At 44.2% G+C, this 25,707-nt stretch overlaps 1 protein-coding gene and 1 long non-coding RNA gene across 2 annotated transcripts in view; one reads left to right on the forward strand and one right to left on the reverse strand.

The window, feature by feature from the left end:
- The window catches only part of LOC137654776 (uncharacterized), a 314,879-nt gene that overhangs the window by 260,454 nt on the left and 28,718 nt on the right, over positions 1-25,707 (reverse strand). Inside the window, exon 3 of the long non-coding RNA XR_011046717.1 lies at positions 13,651-13,812. This is a non-coding gene — a long non-coding RNA (uncharacterized lncRNA). The remainder of the gene's footprint in view (positions 1-13,650; positions 13,813-25,707) is intronic.
- Positions 1-25,707, forward strand: part of LOC137654774 (attractin-like protein 1) — a 280,888-nt gene that overhangs the window by 240,243 nt on the left and 14,938 nt on the right. Inside the window, exons 12-18 of the mRNA XM_068388722.1 lie at positions 177-491; positions 3,891-4,029; positions 4,682-4,879; positions 5,700-5,840; positions 6,992-7,138; positions 8,613-8,777; positions 12,937-13,152. Coding sequence (XP_068244823.1) covers positions 177-491; positions 3,891-4,029; positions 4,682-4,879; positions 5,700-5,840; positions 6,992-7,138; positions 8,613-8,777; positions 12,937-13,152 — 1,321 coding nt within the window. The remainder of the gene's footprint in view (positions 1-176; positions 492-3,890; positions 4,030-4,681; positions 4,880-5,699; positions 5,841-6,991; positions 7,139-8,612; positions 8,778-12,936; positions 13,153-25,707) is intronic.

Raw genomic sequence — 25,707 nt, forward strand, 5'->3', positions numbered from 1 at the left:
CCCTAAGCTTTTATGATTTAAAATGGAGATTATTAAAGTTAATTTTTGTAAATAGAAAAGAAAACTTACGAAATCTAGTACTTTAGTTGAATTTTAGAGAAAACATTAAGTGTTGAGTGAAGGTTTCAATAGTTTAGTAATTGTGATTGATTCATTGTTCTCTTTCTTTTGCTCAGGCCATTGTTGTTAGCAGAGAATCTTGTGAAGATGACCGAAGGACGACATGCAGATCCCTCGATACGTGCCCGCTGTGCAATGCTCACCAGTACTGTGACTGGGAAAATAATATTTGTGACGTCACTCATAACAGAACAGAGGTCACACTAGAGACGACTGCGGTTGATGGGCCCGAGCCTAACTTGCCAGGAATAGAGCAAGGAGAACACCGCAGTGCATTCAGCAGTGGGACGAGCAATGCTCTCCATTCTCACAGACCTTGTGAGCCAACATGCGCACAGAGGACATCCTGTAAAAATTGTACTATCTCCAAAGTAAGTAACCAAGTTCAAATATTTTGCAATTTGAATCATTTTACAAGTGTTATGTAGGCTAGTAGTTTCAAAAATGTTGTAGATCTAAACTGATAATTTTTTTGTTTTGAGAATTTTTTTTGTATAGATATTGCTTTCAATTTCATAATGCAGTATTAGTTGTGAATTATAAGCAAAAGAATCGTTCTTTCTCTCTCCAACATGAATACTTTCTCTTACGCAGTATCTGTAGAATATTATTTTTATTATCTGTAAAGGAATTCCTAGAATTGGGATCAAGCGGGTCAAATACCACCTGAAATTTCTGCTTTATGTTCAGAAATGGTGGAATCTCACTTGTTCCATATTTGCATTCTCTGCTTTCTTGTTTTCTCTTCTAATAATTTTATATTCCCAGAAATTGTTCTCTTTTAGTCTTATTTCTTGCATTTACATTAGTTTGTCATGAGACAGCAGTTCCCAGCAATATAAAATTTTGAGAATTAAAGAATTAAAGGGTATCATAGAGGTCCCCTTTTTGTTTTTGTTTCACTTGTTGATGTTGGCTATCCCCCAAAATTGGGGGAAGTGCCTTGGTATATGTATGAATGTATGTATTATTGTTATCATTATTAGCTAAGCTACAACACTAGTTGGAAAAGCACGATGCTATAAGCCTAAAGTGTCCAGTGAGTAAAGGAAATAAGGAAATGAAAATAAGAGAGGTAATGAGCAGTTAAAATAAGAATATTCTAAGACCAGATCTTTCACATATAAACTATAGAAGAGACTTATGTCAACCTGTTCAACATAACATTTACTGCAAGTTTGAACTTTTGAAGTTCCACTGATTCAACTACCCGATTAGGAAGATCATTCCAAAACTAGGTCATAACTGGAATGAAAACTTTTAGAATATTATGTAGTATTGACCCTTATGATGGAGAAGGCACAGCCATTAGAAATACCGTAACTGCATGCCTAGTATTATGAACAGGATGGTGCTGTCCGGGAAAATCTGAATGCAAAGGATGGTCACAATTATGAAAAATCTTATGTAACATGCATAACAAACTAATTGAGCAACGGTTCTAGAGATTAATATCTAGATCAGGAATAAGAAATTTAATTGTCTTGACAGTAAGTTCCTGTCCAATAAATTAGGACGAGAATAAGCAGCTGAAGACCAGACAGGAGAACAATACTCAAAACAAGCTTGAATAAAAAAATAACACTTCTTCAGAATTTTCTCAATAAGTCAAATTTTTGTGAAACTGAAGAAACACACCTAAGTGTTTATCAAAAGTAAATTAGCTATCAAGAATCACTCCCAAATTTTTAAGTCATGCAGAATTAAAAAATCATTATCAATGCTGAGATTGGAAGTTGAGGAGCCACAGTCATCAACCTACTTACAATCATATTTTGAGTTCTGTTAGGATTCAACTTCATACTCCATAATTTGCACCATGGACTAAATTCAGCAACCCCAGATCTACTTTCAGGAGATGGAATTGATGCATGGAGAGTAGCATCATCTGCATATGCAACAACCTTGTTTTCTAGGCTAAACCACATGTCATGTGTATATCGTTTGAAAAGTAATGGGCCAAGAATACTACCCTGAGGAACACCAGAATTCACATATCTACACTAACTATGGTGCCCATCAATAACAACTGTGCGATTTTTTATTTAAAAAATCTATAACGATGTTAATAAAAGACCAACTCACTCCTAACTGTTTGAGTTTGAACACAAGGGTCTCATGATTAACACAGTCAAAGGCTGCACTAAAATCAAGGCCAATCCTACAAACTTCCTGACCACAATCAAGGAATTTCTGTACAGCATTGGAGATTGTAAGAACGGCATCACATGCTCCAAGGACTTTATGAAAATCAAACTGCAAACTAGAGAACAGATGATTACCTTCAGCAAACCTATTTAGATGTTTTTCCAGAAAATATTCAAAAACTTTAGATGACATAGGAGTTATGAAAATTGGGTGGTAATAAGTTGAGCTACCACAAACGCATTTACATATGGAGTAACATTACGAATTCTTCAACAAGCACTAAAATAACCTCTTCTTGCTAACATGCAAAAATAACATTTCTGGGCTCGACCTGTGTCGCTCCGTGAAATTCTCCTCTAGCACCATTTCTAAGGCATAATTATTGGTGAAAATACCAGAGAAAAAGAGATGCATGGAATGCCAGGAATAAACCTAGCTCGCTCACTCAATGAGTGTCGGTATAGAAAACTGGGGCATGATTGAACCACGACCATAGATCCCTCACCAATTAGATCTCTCCTTCATCAACATACCCCCATCTCTACCCCTACATCTTCCCACCCCCATCCTCATTCCTCTTCAGTCCAAAGCTCTTAAACAATGGCAATTAGTAAGAGAAACAGAATTTAACTAATTCTTATGGTAAGCCTTGAAACCACTAACAAAATCGAGAGAGGCCTTTCCATCCTCATCTTGTATCTTAGCTATAATGGTAAGAAGACAGCCAAAGATATAATCATTTATGTCTGGATTCCGGTAGATTGAACACAAATAAAAGTTGCTATGCCCGCCTCAAACTTTCATTACCCGAATCTCAGGGCATTACATTCATAGCAGGACTTATGAGAAGCAGGGTACTCAGACCAAACATACACAGCCATTCACCTGGCCCTAGGAATGGCATCCAGTTTCAAAATTACTGTTCTTAAAACCAGTTATGAGAGGCTCAGATGAGTTTCTTATCTGAGTAACCAAAGTTTCTCACATCTAACATCTATGATAGAACAATAATCAAAATTCAGTTTCTATGTTTTTCATATTGTACTGTACTTTGACGTAAATCTAGTTTGACATGTGCCACATACTGATGTCTTCATCCAAGGTTGGAATCATCCTTTTCAAAGCCCCTTCTGGAATGGTTAAAAATCTGCTTGAAAATTCACAACCTCGATGTTAGCTGGAATTTTTGAGCATAGCCTGTTGATTACTCTTGTAGTGTATTGTAACAGTCTTGTTTGTCTTCCTAAATTTCCATGCATAAAGAATAAGCACATACATACATACATATAGCAAAGCACTTCCCCCAATTTTGGGGGGTAGCCGACATCAACAAATGAAACAAAAACAAAAAAGGGGACCTCTACTCTCTACATTCCTCCCTGTGGCCACGGGGGCATAAAAACAATTAGAATAGCGCCAACGTTATCCCTGCGTGTCGTAAGAGACGTCTAAAAGGGACGGGACGAGGGGGCTGGGAACCCCCTCTCCTGTATTTACATCCTGTGAGACATCGACAAAGAGATAAGCACATATGATGAGTAATTCTTTGTATGAAGGTATTTCAGATTTGAAAGTACTTCATCGGCTATTGCACGTTTATTAAGGCGTGTTGTTTGTTCTAGGGTTCATGTATCTGGTGCTTCAATCAACAGCGTTGCATCGACAGCAATTCGTACCTTGTTAATTTTCCGTACGGTCAGTGCCGAGAGTGGACAATCGAGCAGAAACAATGCCCTAAAATTGAAAGCGACATGGATAGTAGTAAGGGGGACACATTTCATCTTTAAAATAGAGTTCTTATGGTTAAGTGCATGTAGGTTAATTAACCATTATTGACAGGGATAGGTATCACAAATTGTTGCACAGGAAAGCATTGCATACTTGCAATAACTGAATACACTACAGTATAATTAATGCATTACAGAACTGCATATTGTAATGCCCCACTCTTAGGTATTTGAGATAATTAACAATATAAATATGTTAAAAAACTCGAGGTAGGGACGGCATGTTCGGCCTTGCCAAGATTCTTGGGCAGAATGTGTCCTACAATATGAGCGGCATTTTCAGATTTACTTTAGAAGCAGGTCTTCTGAAAGCTATTTAAATTCTATCTTGACCTGTATGTTTTCATGACTTTAAATTGAATTTCATTTTATAACTTATTCATTACATATGATATCCGTGTCAATGACCTTTGATTTCAGGATGTCAGAAAACCCAAAACCAATCAATGAATCTAGATTTTCAGGATCATTTATGTCGTACTCAGCCCTCATAATGTAATAAATGATGTTATTCTGAGGCTTGTAGCAATTTATGTATACTATAATATTAATAATTTAGATGACAATGAGAAGTATATTGATAATAACTGCTCCTCATGAAATTAATCATGACTAATGTGTTTTAGCATACAGTCGTTGCCGCGATCACCAGACCTGTCTCGATTGCCAAGCGGACGTAGCGTGCGGTTGGTGTGACGACGGAAGCGGAACGGGCATTGGCGTTTGCATGGAAGGAGGCCAACGTGGACCTATTGATCCAATTACAAGTGTCACTCAGCCATCCAAGTGTCCTAGAACTCGCTGGTTCTTCACACGGTGTCCATGTTAGTATACAGTAATACATTTTAATATTGTATATAAATACATAATCCAGCCACTGAGGGTGGGCAAGCCAGCCTTAACTTGGTGCCGGTCCCAAGCCTGGGTAAATGGGGAGGGTTGGCAGCAGGAAAGGCATGCGGCCATGAAAAATTAGCCTGAGGTGGTAAGGTCATGTCATGAGAAGAGATGGACAGTATATTGGGAGGCGGGTGATGGAAATGGAGGTACAGGGAACGAGAAGGAGAGGGAGACCAAAGCGAAGGTGGATGGACTGTATCAAGGATGACCTTCGATCAAAGGGATTAACTGGTGATGAAGTGTGGGACAGAACTTCTGGTAGTGGTTCTAAGACGCCCCAGTTACTATACCGACACTCAATTAGATTGAGCGAGCTGGGTTTATTCCTGGCATTCCATGCAACTTTTTCTCTGGTATTTTTAGCAGTATTTATACCTTAGAAATGGTGCTTTAAAGAGCATTTCATTGGGCGACACAGGTCCCTCGCCCAGAAATAGATTTTTCCTTCGTAAAAATCCCTTTCTTAGTAAATAAAATCCAGTGATTAAATTTTGAGGGTTGAAATATCCAATCTTTCATTTAGTGCTTAGCATTGGATTTTGAGTTTAATGGCTTTGCTAATTATTTGATGCAGTCTCCAACAACCAACTGAAATTGTGATTTATATTGATTTTAAAAATTTTGGTATACAAATTTTTTAGTAACTTCTTTAAAATAAATTGGAGAGAATTGCTTTAAATTAATTTGAAAGGGTTTTGAAATGGGAAAATGTTTTGTGTAATATGAAATATTTTCTCTCAACAGTATGCAACTGTAACGGCCACAGTCGCTGTGAGAATGGCAGCCAGTGCATATTGCCCTGTGCCAATAACACGGCAGGACTCGAGTGCCAGCACTGCGATGAAAAGTTTTTTGGAAATCCCTTAAATGGGGGCTCATGCAAACGTAAGTATTGCTCTGTTAAAGGTATTCTTACTGTTTATACTGCACAATCCCTAGCAATCTATTATGACATCCTCTATGTACGTAGTAGATTAGCCAAGGCACCAGTCACCCATTGAGATACTACCAGCTTTTCTAAGACATTCCAAATTCAAACCATTTTCCTCTAGTCTTGGGAAGTGCCACAGCATCTATAACATGGCCTTCCACTGTCTTGGGGTAGTGTTCTCTCGCTTGAGGGTAAGCTCAGGTACACTATTCTATCTTATTTCCTTTTCTCTTGTTTTTTCAATTTTTTATAGTTTATATACGAGATAAATTTTATTGTTACTGTTTTATATAATCATTAATTACTTCTCTTGTTATATATTTATATCATTATTTCCTTTCCTCACTGGGCTATTTTCCCTGTTAGAGCCCTTGGGCTTATAGCATCCTGGTTTTCCAACTAGGGTTGTAGCTTAGCAAGTAATAATAATACAGTTATTGGGGTCTTTGCCTGGGCAGACAATACTATATTGGATCTGCTTATAGATATTTTTTCTTTCCCTACACATATACCAAAGTCTGGCCTATTCTTTCTGCATTATCCTCAGTCCTTGTACACAAAAAAGATTACAAAACAATTCTTCTTCCTGCTCAAAGGGTTATCTAATGCACTGTAATTGTTGAGTGGGTTATATTCCTTTTGATAAGGGCAGAAGAGACTAGTTGTGGTAAGCTGCTTTTCTAGTAGGATATTCCAAAATCAAACCATTATTCTCTACAGTAGTATTGGGTAGTGTCATTGCCTCTGTACCATAGTCTTCCACTTTCTTAGGGTAGAGTTCTATTGCTTGAAGGTACACTCAGGCACACTATTCTATCTTATTTATCTTCCTCTTGTTTTTATAAAGTTTTTATAGTTTATATATGACATAATTATTTTAATGTTGTTACTGTTCTTAAAATATTTTATATTAATTGTTAATTACTTTTCTTGTAGTGTCCTTATTTTCTTTCCTCACTGGGCTATTTTCCCTGTTGAAGCCCTCGGGCTAATAGCAATCTGCTTTTCCAACTAGGGTTGTAGCTTAGCAAGTAATAATAATAAGTAATAGTTTGAGTTAAATTTCACCATTGACTTCGACCTTCTTGAACATATTTTTTCCCAGCATGTGATTGCAACAACCATGGCGACACCTGCGACAGAGAGTCTGGCCAATGTTCTTGCAACACCAAGGGAGTCACTGGGGATCATTGCGACCGATGCGACACATATAACAACTACTTTGGCGAACCTCTGCTCGGCACTTGTTTTTGTAAGTAACTCAAACATGAGATTTTGGTTATCATAATCTGCAATGCAAGTAAGTGCAGTCACATTACGTGGTGTCCGATTGGAAATGGCCCTCCCCGGCAATCTGCTGGACTGGGGTTCGAGATCCACTCAAGCTTGATAGTTTCTATAGCCAATTTTTTTTACGAGACACATTTGCACTGACTTTCAGGGGTGCCCTTTTAGCTTGGAAAAGTTTCTTACTACTGTAGTTGATCGGTTGGACAAAATGATTCTAACCTATCAGCTATTAGGAAACTTTTCCAAGCTATAAGGGCACCCCTACAAGTCAGTGCAAATGGACTTCATTAACAAAAAAGGGAGTACTGTATATTAGTGTCTGCAGCCTCACCATCTTTGTGAGCTAAGGATGCAGGATGCCTCAGCAGCCATTTCCTGGGCCTCCCTGGTCCTAGCTTGGGTGGAAAGGTGGATGATATCCATATATGGTTAATTCCTTGCCTCTGACATTCATGAGTGACCCTTAAAACTTTAAATATGAGAGTTGTGTGAATACCTATTGCTAACGTATGCTTTAAAAAGTGATATATAATTAATATCAACTATATCTTCAAGGAATCACCCAAAATCTCTTAAGTTTTTTTTTTTTTTTAATAACTGTAATTTGCTATGAGGGTTGTTGATGCTATAACTTGTAAGATTAATGGGTACTCATACATACATACATATACCAAGGCACTTCCCCAATTATGGGGGTTAGCCGACATCAACAAATGAAACAAAACAAAAAAGGGGGCCTCTACTCTCTACGTTCCTCCCAGGATGACAAGGGACTCAACCGAGTTCAGCTGGTACTGCTAGGGTGCCACAGCCCACCCTACCCCGTTATCCACCACAGATGAAGCTTCATAATGCTGAATCCCCTACTGCTGCTACCTCCGCGGTCATCTAAGGCACCGGAGGAAGCAGCATGGCCTACCGGAACTGCGTCACAATCGCTCTCCATTCATTCCTATTTCTAGCACGCTCTCTTGACTCTCTCACATCTATCCTCCTATCACCCAGAGCTTTCTTCACTCCATCCATCCACCCAAACCTTGGCCTTCCTCTTGTACTTCTCCCATCAACTCTTGCATTCATCACCTTCTTTAGCAGACAGCCATTTTCCATTCTCTCAACATGGTCAAACCACCTCAACACATTCATATCCACTCTAGCTGCTAACTCATTTCTTAGACCCGTTCTCACCCTCACCACTTCATACAGCACCTTTTTAAGGCACTATCTTAGGACTTATTTCTTGAACGTCTTTCACTAATTGATAGACTATTGAGGAGTTTAACGTGAATGTAAGCACCTCATTAAGATCAAAATGATAATACAGTGGAACTCTTAATAGAATGCTTCTCTCTCTCTCTCTTTCGTTTTTTTTTCTCACTTCTATTTTGCTATTATTTGTCTTGGTGTTTGTTTACTTTCATTTTGCTTTTTTTCAGATGATCTGCAAACTGATTACAAATTCACGTTCACTCTCTCCAAGCCCGAAGACAGGCACATCCGTCAAATTAATTTCCTTAATGTGCCCCCCAAAAGTGATGTTGACACAGATTTTAAGATAGTGTGTTCAAAAGCTGCCAAGATTAAGGTTTCGTCTAAGACAGGTAAGAGATGAGTTGATATTTGTTTTTTTAGACAACCATGGAAAGTATCTCCTTCATTTTTATTAGTTTATTCTGATTTCATCTAGTGCTAAGCTAAGTAGCTAAGGGAAACAGTACTTTATTTAACATTTGAGATTCTAAGGACATCCACCTAATATAATTTTTCTGGATTTTGGTGACATCAAATAACGTCACAGTTGATGAAAACATCATGTTTTTTTCATCTTGTAGCATTGGGACAACATCTGGGAGGGTGTTCGAGGCAGACGAAGTCCAATTTGTAAACCTAATACTCTAGTTGGAAAAATATAATTCTATGAGTCCTGGGAAAGCAGCTCAGTATGGGAAAAAAAATAAAAGTAGAGTAAAATAGATAATTATATGACCCTGACAACACTATATACAGTGACAGTATTAAAATTATGAAGCCAAAAAAGACTTAGAAAATGCAACTACTATGAAGCCGGACAGACACTTTAAAGTACGTAAATGAAAATTGATAGAAACGTCTGCTTGAGAGTACCCTTAAGCAAGAGAACTCTGACACAATACTGTAGAAGTCCATGGTTAAAATAACTGCCTACCATAGCTAAAAAGGCTTTTTAAGCTGTCACAGAAGCTACTTACTTAGATGAGGGCATATAGGTGTTGTATGTCTAGTGCCAGGAAAGGAAATGGTGTAAGGAATATGCCAGACTATTCTGTGAGAAGAGCTGTTTTTTAGAGAAGGATCCAACATCAAATTGTCTGGTCAGTTCTCAAAGAACTCTATAATTCTTGTGGTTGTATTCCAAAAGGGAAGTGGGTACCTTGACTAACTTAGTGTAAATATAACACTAGATAGAAAATCTATTGTACATTATCATAGGACAAAACCCAAGTGTAAACTTCCTTTACATCTTTCTTTGATATTTATGAAAAATCAAAATTTTGGTTCTGACTGACTTTGAGGTATCTTCTCAGAAAGTTTGGCTTATTGACATCTACCAACAAGACTTTTAAATTATCCCATTTTCTTTCCGTTTAACAAACACACATCTAGTAAAGTAACACACACGGGAGGTTAAAGCAAGAGGAGAAGCTGTGAAGCACCAGAGGCTCTTTGTCATTTCAGTCTCTTTGTAGTATCGGTTTGACACACGACCATTATGATATTTCAGTCCTCCAGACTGTTAGAGAATAGTTTGTTTTAATGCATTTCAAGATGTACTTCCCTGAAGGTTGCTAGCAATTAATGCTTATTTTGTTCAAGAGAATGGCTGCTTCTTTGTATCTCAACTTGGGGACAGTATTCTGATTTGAATAACCGTTGTGATGAGTGCAAAGACCTCACTGTTCCTCTCTCAGAAAAGTAGATCCTATAACAGGGACTGCTTTTAGTCTTACTAAAGATGAATTTGCAGGTGAACAATATTTGAATTTGACTCTAGATGATCTAACCTGTTTAGATATAACTTTCAGATGGGGCTTCCGAGGATGTAACATCCATTGTGTAATTTGTGATTAAGAGAATAGAATAGGTATATGCCTCAATGGCAAGGGCAGTCTTTGAGGTGCAGAAAAATCAATTAATTAAAACCTCTATTTTGGGACTTGTTTTATATGCACACTAGAGGGGCATTCAGTTAGAGCATCCCTTTGCCATACCAAGCAATCTTATTTTTCTCTTAACTCCACTCTGTAGTTGTAGTTCGATGTATTCTATCAAAACACTAATGGATTTACCCTTGGGTCATACCCCTTGATATTCAACGTTTCGTTGAAATTGGGTCAGTAATTTTGGCGTACTGTTGTTCACAAACAAATGATTAACATTGCTATTATTTTCAAAGTACTGCAGCGTACTTGTACTTTATCCAAAATGTTACAGACATGACTACCATGTTTGGTCAAAATCTGTAGAGTAGTTCTTGTGTAAAGTTGCTCACAAACAAACAAACAAATGAACAAACTAACAAACATATGACACAGACACAGACTACATATCCTTCGCCAAAATCAAAGTACTGTACGTATGCTTTGAGGTCTTTTCTAGGAATACCCATGTTCCCACCTTTAAGACAACAGCTTCAACCACCTTGGAATTGTCCCTATAGACGTATGAGAAGCCAAAAAGTTCCTCTAGCACCAGATACTCTTCCAGTAGACATTCCAGAAGTTGTCGACCAGACTCAAAGGTTGAAAAACACTGTGTTGGTCCTTTCTGGAAAATTCCCGCAGAAGGGAAACTTTCTCTCTTCTATCACATTTGTAAAACCCTTTATCCTAATCTGTGGGTACTAGCTTTAGTAAAAAAAAAAAGTCACCATATTTCTCTAACCTCCAATCCTCTCTTGTCTAAAGAACCAGTTCTGTTTCCGAGTAACCTCACTAATACAGCAAAAGCTCAGATTTTGCAACTAGAAGTTCTGAACCTTTTCAAGAGAATGTGTTAGAAGAAGTTTTAAGTCATGCCTTATGTACAGTAAGTAGTGTACACATGTGCAAATGTACTGTACACTTATTGAAATGAGTTTTCACTTACACAATACTTATGCTGGGATAGAAACCAAGTAAAAACAATATTAGGCAGTACACATTGCGTTAGTCGACTGTGCCTAGGCAATGGGGTATTGAGTTAGTAGGGTTATGAGTTATCCCACCCAAAGGCAGCAAGTATTCCCGGAGTCTCTTCACGTCCGTCTCCGGTATCTAACAGCCATGAATAAGGAGGGCTAGCCTTACCTTCATCTCATCAACAATCAAAGGTTTACCAATTCAAGTTCCTATGTTTCAGTCTGAGAAAATAAATGGACCCTCAATAATAAAACTTGTTATTTCTACACTCGCCTGAGGTTCATATATGTGCCCACCCTCCTACCCACTGTCCTGAGGTGTTGAGAGGATAAGAAATAGTTTCAACAAAGAGCCTTTAGTGCTTCACAATTTTGCTTCTCATCATTAACTGGTAGTGTATCTATTGTGTCTATTGGAAGGAAAACGGGAAATTCATTAAATCTTAGGGGTAAATGTCAATAAACAGAGCTTACAGAGAAGAAGCAATGTGAACATAGGCGAGTAAAGAAATATTGTAATACAGTATATCTTATTAAGATTCTGTTTTTCAGCATCAAAATGATACAAAAAAACTTTAAATCAGAAAATAAAGGGATTTTGACGAAGGAAAAATCTATTTCTGGGCGAGGGACCTGGGTCACCCAGTGAAATGCTCCTTAAAGCACAATTTCTAAGGTATAAATACTGCTAAATATACTAGAGAAAAAAAGTTGCATGGAATGCCAGGAATATACCCAGCTCGCTCACCCTTAGAGGGTGTCGGTATTAAAACTGGGGCGTGTGAAACTACTACCAGAGGTCCCTTACCAATTAGTCTTCTCCCTCCTCAACATCCCCCGTTACTACGAGTTGTCGATCTCTACAGCTACTGCCCCCCTCCCCCCACCACCACTACCTCTACCTATCCTTCTCCCATCATTCCTTCTAAGCACCTGTGAACGTTCAAACGTGTTTTTCGTAACTCTGTGTTATTTGCTTTACTACAGGCGCATATGGGTTTTCCCTCCTCTCATGCACCCACTTCTTAGCCCTTTATCTACCGCAATCCCTTTCTACTTTCTAACATCTTGTTCTCCAGTTTAAAGGCTCCACATGAATGGTAGAGGCAAAGGATAGTGACAAAGCCCTAGCTAGCAGAACAATGCCCTAGAGACTGACCATAAATACATATGACCAGTACCCAAGCACCCTTCCACCCAAGCTAGAACCAAGGAGGGCCAGGCAAAGGCTACTGATGACTCAGAAGATAAAAATTCCCCATCCTTAACTCAGTACAATTGCATGATTTTATAAAAGTGGTATGAATGACATCCGCACATGCACCTCCCCCCCCATTTTATATACTGTATTTAAAAATCCAAGAATCTCAAATGGATAATTTGAATTTTGCATTTTGTTGAAAACTATGAAATATTCTGTAGGTCTTACCTTAAAAAAAAATCCAAAATAAATTAACTTTTCTGTTTCCAATGAAATAACCTAATGATTGTTGTAGAGGTAATAGTTTTGTTCTTTAACGTGGATGAATATTCAAGTAGTATCCTGAATTTCCAGAAACGCGGGACAGAATTCGCATGATTAAATACATGGCTTTCATTTTCAGGAGAGAACCCCGAATCTTGGATCGTTGATAATTTCACTGGGACGCAAATCGAGCGCAGATTTAGTGCTTCCGAATACACATTTGGCTCTGACGATGATGCTACTACTTTCCATGTATATGTCTACAACTTCACTACACCCATCGATATTATTGTGTCATTTTTCCAGCAGCCGAAGTTGAACATCAATAGTTTATTATCTTCACTATTTTCTTTTTGTAAGTATAAACAGTATGTTTGCATGTGTTTATTCAAGTTTCACATTACGGTTTTTATAAGAAAATGTATTTATTATCAAGTACAATAGTTTAGAAAATGGCTTATTCAGATTTTGCAAATCACAAGCTCTTCCAAGCAATTTGTTAAGCATAAACTGAAAATTTTAGTTCAGTGAAAACGCTTAAAACAATTGACAGTTTTTCGAGATAACTCAAACGGAACAGATGAAAAAATCATCGGCAGAATAGAATGCAGGGTCAAGCTTTAGGATTTCACCAAAAACCAACCCTACCCTGTTATCCACCACAAATGATAAAAAATACTCGTCAAATGTAGCAATCCCAACCTATCAAATAAGAGGGGGAAATAGAAGAGAGGGTTATAATATAACCTCGATATGACCATGACTGACTGTGATGACCAGCCCGGGAAGTTCTTTAGCTTACAATTTACAAGCATGTCATTATGAAAAGCTCAAAACATATAAACTGACTTACCTTAAGTCCGAACATCCTGCTCACAAGCATTTTGGCTTGAAGACGCCAGTAGTTTAAAACAATTGGGGCACCGCTTGCATTTTCTTAGATGTGCAGGACGCTACATTCGCTAAAGCCCAGATTGCCTCAAATTGAAGCGTCGGGCTGCCAGGTTCAGTACCGCTGGAATAACAAGCAACGAACTCTAATGGAATTACTAATTTAAACAAAATTAATTTATACACTTTAAAATCTACACACCTTCTCTGAATAGAAGCAGCATTACCTTTCTGGAATCAAATGACCTGAAACTTTCTCAATACTATGAGTCACTATAATATATCGACTACGGTACTTAAATAATACCACAAACAGTTTCAGAAGGCTTTGTTTGAGATACGGTTTACTCAAAACGTATTTCTCTGCCACATTTTAAATAGAGGGAACTAAGAGCTTGCACAAATCTTCATACAAATTCAATTTTCATATCATAGTAGAGATTTTTCATTGAAAGAATGGTTTTATTACCTTTACATGAATAAATATACAGTAATGAATATAAATATCTCTGAAATATGTACTTTTTCTTACGTTAAGCCTTTTCCAACCGAACTTTACTCTGGTTTTCTGAGTAAGTCCATTACATATGAGTAACAGAAGTCTGTGATAACAGTGTTACTTATTACAAGATTCTACTGCAGAGCAATAATGTCTTATCTCTATTAAATGACAAATTCGAAGATAATTTGTATTTTTCCTAACCACACAAACCTTAGCTATTTACATTGGGTTTACCTTTTGGCGCAGCTGAAATGGCGAGCCATTAGAATTTAACGAGGGTGTATTACCCCCGCGCTAGTTAGTGGGGGGGTAAGGGAGTGGTAGCTAGCTACCCCTCCCCCCCTCACACACAGATGAATGCTCACTTTCACTTAGAGGTAGGACTTGTCTTGGGGGACAGGGCTGGCGGGCAAATATGTGTAAATAGCTAAGGTTTGTATGGTTAGGAAAAATACAAATTATCTTCGAATTTGTCATTTGTTCCGTAACCGAAATACAAACCACGCTATTTACATTGGGTGACTTACCCATTAGTTAAGGTGGAAAGTCCCCAGCCATACTGGCTTTGGCTTTACCCGGGGACTAAGAATCTGAGTGAGTCGCACTCGAGAAAAGGAGTCCCTGCACCTCAAAAGTTCCTTGCTCCGCAAGGAACCATGTAACCTACATAAGCTTGTGTGTGAAGGAAGAAGTGTGACCCATCATAGGCAGTTGACCTGGAGTTCCAGAAGGAACTCTGGGTTAGGACGTTCCCAATACCACCTCGTCAGGGTATGGGGGACGCGACAGTATTGACTCAATACTCGGAACACAAGGAAGCATGGTTTACCTGCAGAGGTTGGAGGTCAGCTATGCAGAGACCAGAATGCTGCTTCCCCGTAGAGGGGATGATGAAGAAAGAAATAAGGGCCAGACATACTTCTTTCGTTCATGCAGACTAAAACCTGATAACAATGCCCTCAACCTTCTGCTACCTGTCTAAAAAGGAGCCTGAGGTTAGACCAGCTGTTGTGTAGCCACCACAGAGCGATAGAAAACGTATCGAGACTCCTGTGGGTCACGCCCTGCAGGAAGCGGGCTGCGAAGGTCATTAGACGCTTCCAGACTCCAGCTTGTAGCACCTGCGTCACAGAGTAGTATTACTCGAAGGCGAGGGACGTTGCGATGTATCCAACATCGTACTGTAGGGCGAAGTGACGGGGGAGGGTCTGGAGACAGGTCGAGATGAATGTCCTTGAGTCCGGGCTGAAGAGGTATATTGGTGACTCTCCCCAGTGTCCTCCTTGTGCTCCCAAATCGGCTGCAACTGAGGACAAACTGCAGCTGTTCCCAAAGCTAACCTCTCGACTCCTTTACTGGCAAGAAAGAGAAGGTCTTGGGACATCAGATACAGAATGGAGACTAGAAATCTTGAAGGAATTGGACCGAAGGGCCGGGACCCCCAGGTTCTGAGTCTAGCCAACAACTCGGGAGCGAACCTGAATGTTGCCTTCCCCTCTTCCTTATCAAGGGCGGAGTCGTACGTGACCAAGAAGATTGCTTACACACTGGCCGTGGCCAGAGTGAGCAGGAGACCCAAGGCGGAATACAATCCGAGGCCTGTCGTAAAGGGTCTTGAGAAGATCTCTTAAAGGACTAAAAGTCCGAGCCATGCTCCAAGTTGGAGGTCTTCCTCCGACTAGGGCAGGGACGATCGTAGCTTCGCATGAGCGAGGAAAGATCCAGCGGGCAGGAAAAAGTTATTCCTTTAAGCCTGAAGGTCAGGGAAAGGCTGAGCGACAGGCTTCATTGCCGAGAGCGGAAAGGAGTTTCCTCCCGCCTAAAGGCAATAAGACCGTTATTGCTGGAGAAGAGGCCTCAAGGGAAGAGGTATATCTCCCACGGCACCAACCACCGAAGACTCTTCACTTTGCCTGGAAGACCCCTGCGGATGACTATCGCAGATGACGCTACCTCCGTACCGCGACTGTAGCGGGTTGTCTCTTCTTGAGGAGGAGGCGTAGTGTCTCCAGGCATGAAGCCGAAGCGACGCCCCGGTTTGGGAGAGATGTCGCAGTGTGGTTGCTTGAGTAGTCTGCGCCGTGGGAGAAGCTCTCCCGGGAGTTCCGTCAGGGGAAGCAGAGGGTCCAGAAACCGTTCTGCGCATAGTCCCAGTGGAGCTCTCCCATTGAAAGGTTGACAGACAACCTGGTCTTGTTGAGACCCATTGTCCACAGACAAAAAGGAGGGAAGACGCAGGCGTCGAAGTTGTCCCACCATCACCGGAATGCATCTTGCCAGAGTCTCGGGGTCTGAGACTGGGGGGAAGAACAGCGGAAGCTTGAGGTTCCAAGCTGTCGCGATCAGGTCCCCCAGACCAGGACTTGCTGGTTACTCAAGGTAAAAGACCCCCAGGTACACTCTCTCTACGAGGCTCTGCTCGGATAGTCGGAGAGAACATTCCTCTGCCTGGAATGAGAGAGCCGATGGTGGTATTGAGATAATCTCCATCATCCCGGTATCTCTACTGCAAGATGTGAAGGTGTGAAAATGCATCTCCTGCTGGTTAGAACACGCCAGAATCATGAAGTCGCCGCGCACGGGGCGACTCGGCAGGAGCTGTAGGATCTGTAGAGGGTCCAGACTACGGCCCCTAAGCCTGCCTGAATGATGGAGAGGTATCCTTCAGGTCTTGACCATAGGCCTGGACCAGAACATGCCCCCCCCCCCCCCCCTTTCCTTTGACGAGTCCGAGAACAGCATAAAAAATGTGGGGAAAGGACGAGAATATCCACTACCATCAAGAGGTTCCATAGGTCAACACCCATTGCAGGTCTAATAGTTCCGCTGGTCCCATAGGGGCCAGGAAGTCCGGTTAAACGTTGCCTGAAACCACCGGAACTTGGACCGTCCCACATGGAATTTATCCTGAGGCGACCGTTCGGACTATAGACGGGTCAATGAGGAAAGGAGAACTAGGAAACCTTCCAAGGTAGGGCTGAAAGCTCTGCTTGACTGAGAACAGGTACTGCGACTCTCCTCAGTCTTGCCACAGTCAACTGAAAGGAAGGCTCGGAGGATGTGGCAACAGAATCTGGCGTCCCCAGGTGGTCACCCATCCAAGTACCGACCAGAACCGACGTTGCTTAACCTCGCTGGATGGACGAGAAGCGGGGTTTCCAACGTGGTAAGGCCGTTGACTCAATATCATGGCCAGATACTCCAGATCTTGAGGAAGAAGAAGAGAAGGCTCCATGCAAAATACCATGAAACCACACTCATGGTAAGCATCCGGAAGCTTGTCCCGGCACTGAAGAAGGTCGAACCCGAGCCTACCGGAGTTGACCAGCCCTCCAAAAGGCAGAGAAGGCGAAAGCCTGCACCTGAGCGGCCATGAGGAAAGCAGGGAGAGTTCTCTGGGGAAAAAACCTGCTATGCCACGGCGGGATAGCCACACTGCATCATAAGCAGGAATACTTGCAGTCTAGGCTGAATTCGATGAGCTCCCTGGAAGATGGATGGAATGGAAACTGAAAGTACCCGTCCTTCCGATCCAGGGTTTAAGGAGTCCTGTCGCCTCGTTACCAGTCTGATCGATTCTGCTGTTCTACGCTGGCCGAAGTTTGTTCGACAAACTTGATCAGGGCTGAGAGGTCGACTACGGAACTCCCCTCTCAGATCCTTCCTTACAAGAAAGGATCGACTGAAGAGGCCGGGGGTGAAGCCGTCGATGATCCTATGGAGGACCTTCGCCTAAGGTATGGATCATTCTGCCCAACCGGGCAACTCTTGCTGACACTAGGGCATAGAGGTTCAAAGTCACTTAATTCGCTGACAGAGACGGCAGGCGCGATATCCTTGGCTGATCACAGAGATTGTGCGGGAATGGGCATAGGGAAGCTGTCATCCAGATGAGTAACCTTAAGCATCCTCCCAGCGAGAAACCTGCAATCCTAGAGTTCGTGAACTCTGCCGCTCCTTTTAGGACTATGCCTCCCCGGGGGAGCCTCCCGTGCCATCTGTTCTTGACAGGAGGAAACCGCAATTGGACACCTTGTCCCAGTTGTCGCAGCCGATAACTTAGGCCGACGTGGTTGAAAGAAAAGGGCGCTGGAGCCCTGCAGAGTCTGGAAGAAAGCGCCTTGGAGGAGTGAAAACGGAAGTCGATTTCTTCCGCACAGCCGCTGTCTAAGTCTCTGTCCTTGGGCACAAACAAACTCTTCTCAAGGATGGAAGGGTGTCTGAGGTTGTCGACCTCGACAGATGAGACACCCGAAGGAAGCCCACAGTCAGCGCGTCCAGATAGTACAACATCGAGCTTGTCCGCAAGTTAGATACTTAACGACGAAAGGCCAAGGTGCCTGAGCTCGAGAGGAGGAAAGTATCCATGATCTTCCTGTAGCTTCCTTGAACCAAACCTCGGGCCATAACCGAGGAGGGAAAGGACCTGGTAAGCCCCCAGAGGAAGGGGTAAGCAGTCACCCCTTGGCCGATGGAGAAATCTCGAACGGAAAGCCCCGCCCCACCCCCCGCCAAAAATCCTTCCAGGGAATGACGGGGAAGGGCTAACCCAGGTTCTGGAAAGAGGAGTGTCGCTCAGACCTCCCTGAAGTTTCTTCCTATTCTTGCAAGTGCCATGCTCTGCGTTTACGGGGTGAGGCCGTGTTCTGGAAATACGCTCCAGAAGAACTCGCCAGGTTGGCTATGCTGCGAAAACCCCAATGGGAATCGTGGTCGCAATCTCCCTGGAGCTCGCACGATGGTAATTCAAAGATTTGCGCGTGGGCGAACGTGGAAGCGCCCATGCGCTGTCACGCAGGAACGCAAACGAAGGTGAGCGAAGGAGCGCAGAAGGAGGGCGAGCGTGGTAGGAAGGGCGAGAGCTGGAGGTCGGCGAGCGATAACCCATAGACGAGCAATGGATACTGCAAGAATTAAGCCGAGGTTCGCGCGAAAAAACACCGCCGGTTCGCGCGACGGAACACCGCCGGTTCGCGCGACGGAACACCGCCGGTTCGCGCGACGGAACACCGCCGGTTCGCGCGACGGAACACCGCCGGTTCGCGCGACGGAACACCGCCGGTTCGCGCGACGGAACACCGCCGGTTCGCGCGACGGAACACCGCCGGTTCGCGCGACGGAACACCGCCGGTTCGCGCGACGGAACACCGCCGGTTCGCGCGACGGAACACCGCCGGTTCGCGCGACGGAACACCGCCGGTTCGCGCGACGGAACACCGCCGGTTCGCGCGACGGAACACCGCCGGAGAGCATGTGCGCGGACGCGCATGAGCGTAGACGTGCAGGCACGTGGGCGTGTGGGCTCTCAGGCGAATGATCGCGCAGGCGCGCAGGCAAGCAGTAGCGCAGGCAAGCAGGCAAACTGTCGCGCGGGCGCGCAGGCGAACTGTCGCGCAGGCGCGCAGGCGAACTGTCGCGCGGGCGCGCAGGCGAACTGTCGCGCGGGCGCGCAGGCGAGCGGTCGCGAGGGTGCATGAGTCCGAGGCGGCGAATGCAAGCGTTAGCACGATGGCGAGGAAACGCGCTGCCGAGTGGGCGAGGTAGACCGCTGGCGATATGGATCAACAGGCGATCGGTGGTGAGCTGGTGAGTGCTAACGTGCAGGTTGGCGATGGCTCATTGTGGCATGTCGACACGTTGGCGAGCGATGGCGAGCAGCATGCGATGGGGAGCAGCATGCGCAGGTGAGCATCGCGCGATGGCGAGCAGCATGCGCAGGTGGGCGATTGCGCGATGGCGAGCAGCATCCGCAGGTGAGCATCGTGCGATGGCGAGCAGCATCCGCAGGAGGGCGATCGCGCGATGGCGAGCAGCATCCGCAGGTGGGCGATCGCACGATGGCGAGCAGCATCCGCAGGTGGGCGATTGCACGATGGCGAGTAGCATCCGCAGTTGGGCGATGGCGAGCTAGTAGCTGGTAAACCATGTTTTCAGAAGTGTTGGAGAACGTTGGCGTGCCGGCTGTAACACACGCGGGCGATCCGGAGATCGCAGACATGTAGAACGCTGTTGAATAGGCGATACTAAAATCGCCTGTGCGCGCTGGCGAGCGGGTGAACGCTGGCGAGCAGGTGATCGCTGGCGAGCTGATGATCGCTGATGAGCAGAAGGCAACGCGTGGAAGCCTGCGCATAGAAGAAGAGTCCTTGACCCAGACCTGAACCGAAGTTCTAGATCGCGAGGGCGAACGTGGGCGCACAGGGCGCGTAACAGGAACCAACAGGAACAGCAGGGATGATCATCATGAGAGCGCTGACGAAGAGGAGAGCGCTGGCGAAAGGAGAGCGCTAGCGATCAGGAAGCGCTGATGACCAGGAGAGCGCCTGTGCGCTAACACTGAGCAGGAGCAGGAGAGAACACAGCAGAAGGGCGCGCAGGGGAACCCTGACACGCAAGGGAAGAACCCCCATGGGAGGCAACCCTTTGCCCCGAAGGGAACGTTGTCCATCGGGAGACAGATGTCCATCGGAAGACCGTAGCCTGTCCGCCGGGAGACCGATGTCCGTTGGAAGACCGTTGTCCGCCGGGAGACTGTTGTCCGTTGGATGACCATTGTCTGTCGGGAAGACCGTTGTCCGTCGGGAAGACCGTTGTCCGTCGGGAAGACAGTTGCCCGTCGGAAGATGAGATCAGACTGCTGTCCATCTGCACCAAGGCGGAAGATCAAGAAAAAGGAGTTGTAGGCTGCAAACGGAGATTCAAAAAGGCGCCTCTTAGCACCCTTATAGGGAAATGAGAGGCCCTTACGACGAGGCGGACGGGGGCCTCACGGCGAGGGAGGCCAACAGCAACAGCAGCAGAAGAAACCTCCGAAGAGGAGTCTCTATGAGTGTACTCTCTCGCGAACGAAAGAGAAACACTACGTAGAAGAGACTGGTGAGCCAGTGACCTAAAAGGAGCAATCCTCCGAAGGGGAGCTCCTGCAGTTGCCCAGCCCCTTGAGCGAAACTGCAGGTGTGACCGCTCAGCACCAAGAGCATAGTCGCACGAAAAAAAGGCAAGAGAAGAACCCCCCAAAAGGGGAAAAACTCAAGCCTGGACAGGAAAAACTTCCCTCGGCAGGAAAGTTACCCGCCCAAGGAGGCAAGCCTCCTGAGAGTTCTAAAATGAACTGGAGAGCTGTCCGTCGTCACGGGAATACAGTAGGGTCCCGAATTACACGTGTTCTAATTACGCGATTCCTCAATTATGCGATCGATAGTTTTTAAAAATTAATTTTCCTGTATCTGCGAGGAGCATTCTAAATCCGCAAGTCAAGCACCGCGAAGCGTAGGAAATCTATTGTTTTCTTAATTGTATTGGGGGGGGGGGTGATGGTTCCCCGATGTCTGAGAAGGGGGGGAGAATGTGAGAGAAAGATTTCTGTTCAAACATTTCAAGACTAGTTTTGGATGAAAAATGTTAAAGTTTGCCCATCTGTTGTGTGAACTTGTCGCTAGGCTAGCCTAACTGTCCAACACCTATATGTATAATATTCCATATTTGTACTAATTAATTTTTATACTTACGTTGTGATTATGGTGAAAAATCCTTATTCATTAAACTTTGAATTAAAAACCATCAAAATAAAGACTATTTTATATCATGCTACTGCCAAACATGTCACCACAACCAAACCCATTACTTTGTTTAGTACGTTCCATCGCCGATCATAACGAACTCGCTAACCAATTTTAACATCTGTCTATAGGTTAACTTTTGCGGCAAAAGATATCTTACCAGGTACTATGTAATAATAATGTTATAATTAATGTTGTTTTATATATCCTTAGAAAATCAAAATATGTTATTTTCATTAGTAAAATAAATTTTTGAATATACTTACCCGATGATCATGTAGCTGTCAACTCCGTTGCCCGACAGAAATCTAAGGTCGGGATACGCCAGCGATCGCTATACAGGTGGGGGTGTACACAACAGCGCCATCTGTGAGTAGGTACTCAAGTACTTCTTGTCAACAAGAACTCAATTTTCTCCTCGGTCCACTGGTTCTCTATGGGGAGGAAGGGAGGGTCCTTAAATTCATGATCATCGGGTAAGTATATTCAAAAATTTATTTTACTAATGAAAATAACATTTTTCAATATTAATCTTACCCGATGATCATGTAGCTGATTCACACCCAGGTGGTGGGTGGAGACCAGCATACATGTTAACATAAGAAGCTAAGTATCCCGTATTTCATTTTAGCAGTTATTCAAAATAACAAACATAAAATAAATAAGTACCTGGTAAGGAAGTCGACTTGAACTATTACTCTGCCTTTTTTAAGTACGTCTTCCTTACTGACCCTAGCGGTCCTCTTAGGATGCTGAACGACTCCTAGGTGCTGAAGTATGAAGGGCTGCAACCCATACTAAAGGACCTCATCACAACCTCTAATCTAGGCGCTTCTCAAGAAAGAATTTGACCACCCGCCAAATCAACCAGGATGCGGAAGGCTTCTTAGCCTTCCGTACAACCCAAAAAACAACAATAAAAAGTATTCAAGAGAAAGATTAAAAAGGTTATGGGATTATGGGAATGTAGTGGCTGAGCCCTCACCTACTACTGCACTCGCTGCTACGAATGGTCCCAGGGTGTAGCAGTTCTCGTAAAGAGACTGGACATCTTTGAGATAGAATGATGCGAACACTGACTTGCTTCTCCAATAGGTTGCATCCATAACACTCTGCAGAGAACGGTTCTGTTTGAAGGCCACTGAAGTAGCGACAGCTCTAACTTCATGTGTCCTTACCTTCAGCAAAGCAAGGTCTTCTTCCTTCAGATGAGAATGTGCTTCTCTAATCAGAAGCCTGATGTAGTAAGAAACTGCGTTCTTAGACATCGGTAGAGTAGGTTTCTTGATAGAACACCATAAAGCTTCTGATTGTCCTCGTAATGGCTTTGACCGTCTTAAATAGTACTTAAGAGCTCTTACTGGGCAAAGTACTCTCTCTAGTTCGTTCCCCACCAAGTTGGACAGGCTTGGGATCTCGAACGACTTGGGCCAAGGACGGGAAGGAAGCTCGTTTTTAGCCAAAAAACCGAGCTGCAAGGAACATGTAGCCGTTTCAGATGTAAAACCTATGTTCCTGCTGAAGGCGTGGATCTCACTGACTCTTTTAGCTGTTGCTAAGCAAACGAGGAAATGAGTCTTTAATGTGAGATCCTTAAAAGAGGCTGATTGAAGCGGTTCGAATCTTGATGACATTAGGAACCTTAAAACCACGTCTAGGTTCCAGCCTGGTGTGGACAACCGACGTTCCTTTGAGGTCTCAAAAGACCTAAGGAGGTCCTGTAGATCTTTGTTGGTGGAAAGATCCAAGCCTCTGTGGCGGAAGACCGCTGCCAACATACTCCTGTAACCCTTGATCGTAGGAGCTGATAGTGATCTTACGTTCCTTAGATGTAACAGGAAGTCAGCTATCTGTGTTACAGTGGTACTGGTTGAGGAAACTGCATTCGCCTTGCACCAGCTTCGGAAGACTTCCCATTTAGACTGATAGACTCTGAGAGTGGATGTCCTCCTTGCTCTGGCAATCGCTCTGGCTGCCTCCTTCGAAAAGCCTCTAGCTCTTGAGAGTCTTTCGATAGTCTGAAGGCAGTCAGACGAAGAGCGTGGAGGTTTGGGTGTACCTTCTTTACGTGAGGTTGACGTAGAAGGTCCACTCTTAGAGGAAGAGTCCTGGGAACGTCCACTAGCCATTGCAGTACCTCGGTGAACCATTCTCTCGCGGGCCAGAGGGGAGCAACCAACGTCAACCGTGTCCCTTCGTGAGAGGCGAACTTCTGAAGTACCCTGTTGACAATCTTGAACGGCGGGAACGCATACAGGTCTAGATGGGACCAATCCAGCAGAAAGGCATCCACGTGAACTGCTGCTGGGTCTGGAATCGGAGAACAATACATCGGGAGCCTCTTGGTCATCGAGGTAGCGAATAGATCTATGGTGGGCTGACCCCACAGGGCCCATAGTCTGCTGCAAACATTCTTGTGAAGGGTCCACTCTGTGGGGATGACCTGACCCTTCCGGCTGAGGCGATCTGCCATGACATTCATATCGCCCTGAATGAACCTCGTTACCAGCGAAAGCTTTCGATCTTTTGACCAAATGAGGAGGTCCCTTGCGATCTCGAACAACTTCCTCGAATGAGTCCCTCCTTGCTTGGAGATGTAAGCCAAGGCTGTGGTGTTGTCGGAGTTCACCTCCACCACCTTGTTTAGCTGGAGGGACTTGAAGCTTATCAAGGCCAGATGAACTGCCAACAGCTCCTTGCAATTGATGTGAAGTGTCCTTTGCTCCTGATTCCACGTGCCCGAGCATTCCTGTCCGTCCAGTGTCGCACCCCAGCCCGTGTCCGATGCGTCCGAGAAGAGACGGTGGTCGGGGGTCCGAACAGCCAATGGTAGACCTTCCTTGAGAAGAATGCTGTTCTTCCACCACGTTAGAGTAGACCTCATCTCTTCGGAAACAGGCACTGAGACCGCCTCTAGCGTCATGTCCTTTCTCCAGTGAGCAGCTAGATGATACTGAAGGGGGCGGAGGTGGAGTCTCCCTAACTCGATGAACTGGGCCAGCGATGAAAGTGTCCCTGTTAGACTCATCCACTGCCTGACTGAACATCGGTTCCTTCTCAGCATGCTCTGGATGCATTCTAGGGCTTGATTGATCCTTGGGGCCGACGGAAAAGCCCGAAAAGCTCGACTCTGAATCCCCATACCTAGATAGACAATGGTCTGGGATGGGACGAGCTGGGACTTCTCTATATTGACCAGGAGGCCCAATTCCTTGGTCAGATCCATAGTCCATCTGAGATTCTCCAGACAGCGACGACTTGACGGAGCTCTTAAAAGCCAGTCGTCCAAATAGAGGGAGGCTCTGATGTCTGCCAAGTGAAGGAATTTGGCAATATTCCTCATCAGTCTGGTAAACACAAGAGGTGCCGTGCTTAGGCCAAAGCACAGGGCTTGGAACTGGTACACAACCTTTCCAAAGACGAACCTTAGGAAAGGTTGGGAGTCTGGATGGATGGGGACGTGAAAGTACGCGTCTTTCAGGTCTAACGAGACCATCCAGTCCTCCTTCCTGACCGCTGCTAGGACCGACTTCGTCGTCTCCATCGTGAACGTCTGCTTGGTGACAAAAGCATTGAGAGCACTGACGTCCAGCACCGGTCTCCAACCTCCTGTCTTCTTCGCTACCAGGAAGAGACGGTTGTAGAAGCCCGGGGAATGATGATCCCGGACTATGACTACCGCTCCCTTTTGTAGCAAGAGCGACACCTCTTGTTGCAACGCTAGCCTCTTGTCCTTCTCCTTGTAGTTGGGAGAGAGGTTGATGGGAGATGTAGCTAGAGGGGGACTGCGGCAGAACGGAATTCTGTACCCCTCCTTTAGCCACTTCACAGACTGAGCGTCTGCACCTCTGCTCTCCCAAGCTTGCCAGAAGGTCTTGAGTCTGGCTCCCACTGCTGTCTGGAGAGGAAGGCAGTCAGATCCTGCCTTTTGCGGACTTGGAACCCTTCTTGGATTTGC

Source organism: Palaemon carinicauda, chromosome 15 (assembly GCF_036898095.1).
Source record: "Palaemon carinicauda isolate YSFRI2023 chromosome 15, ASM3689809v2, whole genome shotgun sequence".
Taxonomy (NCBI): domain Eukaryota; kingdom Metazoa; phylum Arthropoda; class Malacostraca; order Decapoda; family Palaemonidae; genus Palaemon; species Palaemon carinicauda.